General features: G+C 49.8%; 1 protein-coding gene across 1 annotated transcript in view; it reads right to left on the bottom strand.

The window, feature by feature from the left end:
• Nucleotides 1-5,391: 5,391 nt before the first annotated feature.
• Nucleotides 5,392-5,553, bottom strand: part of LOC138357949 (LWamide neuropeptides-like) — a 1,143-nt gene continuing 981 nt past the window's right edge. Inside the window, exon 1 of the mRNA XM_069315131.1 lies at nt 5,392-5,553. This exon is cut by the window's right edge and continues 981 nt beyond it. Within this exon, the coding sequence (XP_069171232.1) occupies nt 5,392-5,553 (162 nt within the window).

Below are 5,553 nucleotides of genomic sequence, written 5' to 3' on the forward strand. Positions count from 1 at the left end.
GGTGAGGCAGTATACCAGCTGGGTGAGGCAGTATACCAGCTGGGTGAGGCAGTATACCAGCTGGGTGAGGCAGTATACCAGCTGGGTGAGGCAGTATACCAGCTGGGCGAGGCAGTATACCAACTGGGTGAGGCAGTATACCAGCTGGGTGAGGCAGTACACCAGCTGGGTGAGGCAGTATACCAGCTGGGTGAGGCAGTACACCAGCTGGGTGAGGCAGTATACCAGCTGGGTGAGGCAGTATACCAGCTGGGTGAGGCAGTATACCAGCTGGGTGAGGGGTACCAACCGTAAACACATATAGCCACACCCACCACCAGGACAGGAATATGTCCCAGTTAATGTCTTCATAAAATGCAAAAAATTCCTCTTCCTATCTCCCTTCAGTTGATTTGGCTCAACTCTATTTTGAACCCTTTGAGCCTTGCTTTGGTGCTGAGGTGGTTGGCCACCACAACCCACCACAACCACCACAACCACCACAACCCACTACAACCCACCACAACCACCACAACCCACCACAACCCACCACAACCACCACAACCCCCTACAACCCACCACAACCACCACAACCATCACAACCCACCACAACCCACCACAACCACCACAACCCACCACAACCCACCACAACCACCTACAACCCACCACAACCCACCACAACCACCACAACCACCACAACCCACCACAACCACCACAACCCTCCTACAACCCACCACAACCACCACAACCCACCACAACCCACCACAACCCACCACAACCCACCACAACCACCACAACCCTCCTACAACCCACCACAACCCACCACAACCACCACAACCCACCACAACCCACCACAACCACCACAACCCACCACAACCCACCACAACCACCACAACCCACCACAACCACCACAACCACCACAACCCACCACAACCCACCACAACCACCACAACCCTCCTACAACCCACCACAACCACCACAACCCACCACAACCCACCACAACCACCACAACCCACCACAACCCACCACAACCACCACAACCACCTACAACCCACTACAATCACCTACAACCCACCACAACCCACCACAACCACCTACAACCCACCACAACCCACCACAACCACCTACAACCCACCACAACCACCTACAACCCACCACAACCACCTACAACCCACTACAACCACCTACAACCCACCACAACCACCACAACCCACCACAACCACCACAACCACCACAACCCACCACAACCACCACAACCACCACAACCACCTACAACCCACCACAACCACCACAACCACCACAACCACCTACAACCCACTACAACCACCACAACCACCTACAACCCACCACAACCACCACAACCACCACAACCACCTACAACCCACCACAACCACCTACAACCCACTACAACCACCTACAACCCACCACAACCACCACAACCCACCACAACCACCACAACCACCTACAACCCACCACAACCACCACAACCCACTACAACCACCTACAACCCACCACATCCACCTACAACCCACCACAACCACCTACAACCCACCACAACCACCTACAACCCACCACAACCACCTACAACCCACCACAACCACCTACAACCCACCACAACCACCTACAACCCACCACAACCACATACAACTCTCCACAACCACCTACAACCCACCACAACCACCTACAACCCACCACAACCACCTACAACCCACCACAACCACCTACAACCCACCACAACCACCTACAACCCACCACAACCACCACAACCCACTACAACCACCTACAACCCTCCACAACCACCTACAACCCACCACAACCACCTACAACCCACCACAACCACCTACAACCCATCACAACCACCACAACTACCACAACCCACCACAACCACCACAACCCACCACAACCCACCACAACCACCACAACCCACCACAACCACCTACAACCCACCACAACCACCTACAACCCACCACAACCACCACAACCCACCACAACCCACCACAATCCCCTACAACCCACCACAACCCCCTACAACCCACCACAACCACCCACAACCCACTACAACCCCCTACAACCCACCACAACCCCCTACAACCCACCACAACCACCACAACCCACCACAACCACCACAACCCACCACAACCACCACAACCCACCACAACCCCCTACAACCCACCACAACCACCCACAACCCACTACAACCCCTTACAACCCACCACAACCCCCTACAACCCACCACAACCACCACAACCCACCACAACCCCCTACAACCACCCACAACCCACTACAACCTCCTACAACCCACCACAACCCACCACAACCACCACAACCCACCACAACCCCCTACAACCCACCACAACCCCCTACAACCCACCACAACCACCCACAACCCACCACTACCACCTACAACCCACCACAACCACCTACAACCCACCACAACCACCTACAACCCACCACAACCACCTACAACCCACCACAACCACCTACAACCCACCACAACCACCTACAACCCACCACAACCACCACAACCCACCACAACCACCACAACCCACCACAACCACCACAACCCACCTACAACCCACCACAACCACCACAACCACTACAACCCACCACAACCACCACAACCACCACAACCACCACAACCCACCACAACCACCACAACCCACCACAACCCACCACAACCCCCTACAACCCACCACAACCACCACAACCCACCACAACCACCACAACCCACCACAACCCCCTACAACCCACCACAACCACCACAACCCACCACAACCACCACAACCACCACAACCCACCACAACCCCCTACAACCCACCACAACCACCACAACCCACCACAACCACCACAACCCACCACAACCACCACAACCACCTACAACCCACCACAACCACCCTCAACCCACCACAACCACCACAACCACCACAACCACCACAACCCACCACAACCCCCTACAACCCACCACAACCACCACAACCCACCACAACCACCACAACCCACCAGTCCCATCAACCACCACAACCCACCACAACCACCACAACCACCACAACCCACCACAACCACCACAACCACCACAACCACCACAACCCACCACAACCACCACAACCCACCACAACCACCACAACCACCACAACCCACCACAACCACCACAACCCACCACAACCACCACAACCACCACAACCCACCACAACCACCACAACCACCACAACCACCACAACCCACCACAACCACCACAACCCACCACAACCCCCTACAACCCACCACAACCCCCTACAACCCACCACAACCACCACAACCCACCACAACCACCTACAACCCACCACAACCACCACAACCCACCACAACCCACCACAACCACCACAACCACCCACAACCCACCACAACCACCAATATCACACTCCAGAACCACCAACTCCACCTTATGCTAACAGGAAAAGAGGGGAGGGAAATAAAGAAAACGGCACACACATGTAATGAGAAACTCAACAAGATGTTCCAAAACGTTTTTTTTAATAAGAGTCTGGGCCTGGATTTCAGGGGAGACTATACACAAACTGTCAGGAAGCAGCAAGTGACACGTAACAGTTACTGAATAAGGAACACACACGGAACAAGACGCAGCAAAGTAACGAGAACCTGACTAGGAATTACAGGGATTACTGCACGAGAAATAGTACACAGACGAATTATCTTTTTTATTTTTTTTTTTGAGATATATACAAGAGTTGTTACATTCTTGTAGAGTTGCTACAAGAGTTGTTACATTCTTGTAGAGTTGTTACAAGAGTTGTTACATTCTTGTAGAGCCACTAGTACGCGTAGCGTTTCGGGCAGGTCCCTGGAATACGATCCCCGCCGCGAAGAATCCTTGTTACAACCAAGTATACATTTTACTGTTGCGTTAAACAGAGGCTACAGTTAATGATTTGCGCCCAGTAAATCCTCCCCGGCCAGGATACGAACCCATGACATAGCGCTCGCGGAACGCCAGACGAGTGTCTTACCACTACACCACGGAGACTACAAATCTCTAGCCTGAACGGGAAACACCTCTCTACCCAACAGAATACATTCTTTCTCAGCCGTTCATTGCTCCCCAAACGCTCTCAAGAATATGAACTTGCTTGTGGGGAAATATAACTTAAGAATGATGTGTGTGACGCGAGAGAAAGGTCTATATGTAAGATGACCAGACCACACACTAGAAATTGAAGAGACGACGACGTTTCGGTCCGTCCTGGACCATTCTCAAGTCGATTGTCTCTCTCTCTCTGTCTATATGTAAGAATATAACGAATATAGGGAAAGCAGGAAGACCAAGATATATATTCCTATAACTACTATAAAACCTGGCGTACTGACAAGAATTTTATAGCCCCCATTAAACTCTAATGTCCTTGTATGTAGTGACTGTTTTATGAGTTTGTAAATACGGCTTTTGATGTGATTCAATTTGATTTGCTTACTGAAATTGTAAAATAATAATATGGTATATCTGTGAGGAACTTCTTTGGAATATATCGTAGTGTATGGGGGTATAAGGCCTGTTTCTAGGGGTGTCTTAGGACAAGGGTTCGATCCCATCGTCCCGCTCCAAAGGGTTTCTCAAAAGGCGAGATGGAGAACAGCCAGAAATCTCACGATTGAGTCTACTGTTTCATTTGATTGTCACCTTAAAGGGGCATATGGTTTTTCTCTGGGACTTCGCCCATGTAAGGCACTGAGAGTCACTCTTGGAGAGTGACTCTCACACCTCGGACTCTTAAATGCCACATACCACCAGCCTGAGGCAAGATACTAAGAAACACTTGATGTAATGATAAAATATTGAATATGAAAGAAGCACACAGGATAACTCACTCTCTCTCTCTCTCTCTCTCTCTCTCTCTCTCTCTCTCTCTCTCTCTCTCTCGTCTCTCACTCATGTCTCTCACCAGTGACAGGTGAGCAAGTCATGTCATTGGAGTCATGACAAGCCTTAAAAAAATATCTGACATAGCATTACATTTGTAGATAAAAATTGTCCATCTCCCAACATTCTAATGAATTCCAAGGACTAATTATACAGACACTAGTAAAATTTCTATCGTTCCTGTCATTTTAATAATAATGAGAACGCCAAATTGAATAAAAATTCCCATAGTTTGTCTATCTATAATTTATATTATTTGCGTGATTTTTTTTTGGGGGGAGGGAATGATAAATTCCCCCCACAATTATCCTTTAAATGTCAATAAAATCATTCTTTTAAGAGTTTTTGTAATGTTTTAAAACCATAAATGATTGAATTTTTGAAAATTTTGGCCTTATTTGGGAGGCTTTTTGGCGAACTTTTGTTTCTCTTCGTAAATAGTTAATATGAGGCTACTTTTATATAAGGAAAATTTTGTATGATAAAAGTTTTATAATCTCTTATATGTGGGCACTAAGTACTAAATTATTGACTAGTGTGAATATGTATTGATTGTTTAATATCACAACGACAGCCCACTGCCCAGGCTTGCCCACTGCCCAGGCTTGCCCCACTGACCAGGCTTGCCCACTGCCCAGGCTTGCCCACTGCCCAGGCTTGCC

Source organism: Procambarus clarkii, chromosome 80, assembly GCF_040958095.1.
Source record: "Procambarus clarkii isolate CNS0578487 chromosome 80, FALCON_Pclarkii_2.0, whole genome shotgun sequence".
Taxonomy (NCBI): Eukaryota; Metazoa; Arthropoda; class Malacostraca; order Decapoda; family Cambaridae; genus Procambarus; species Procambarus clarkii.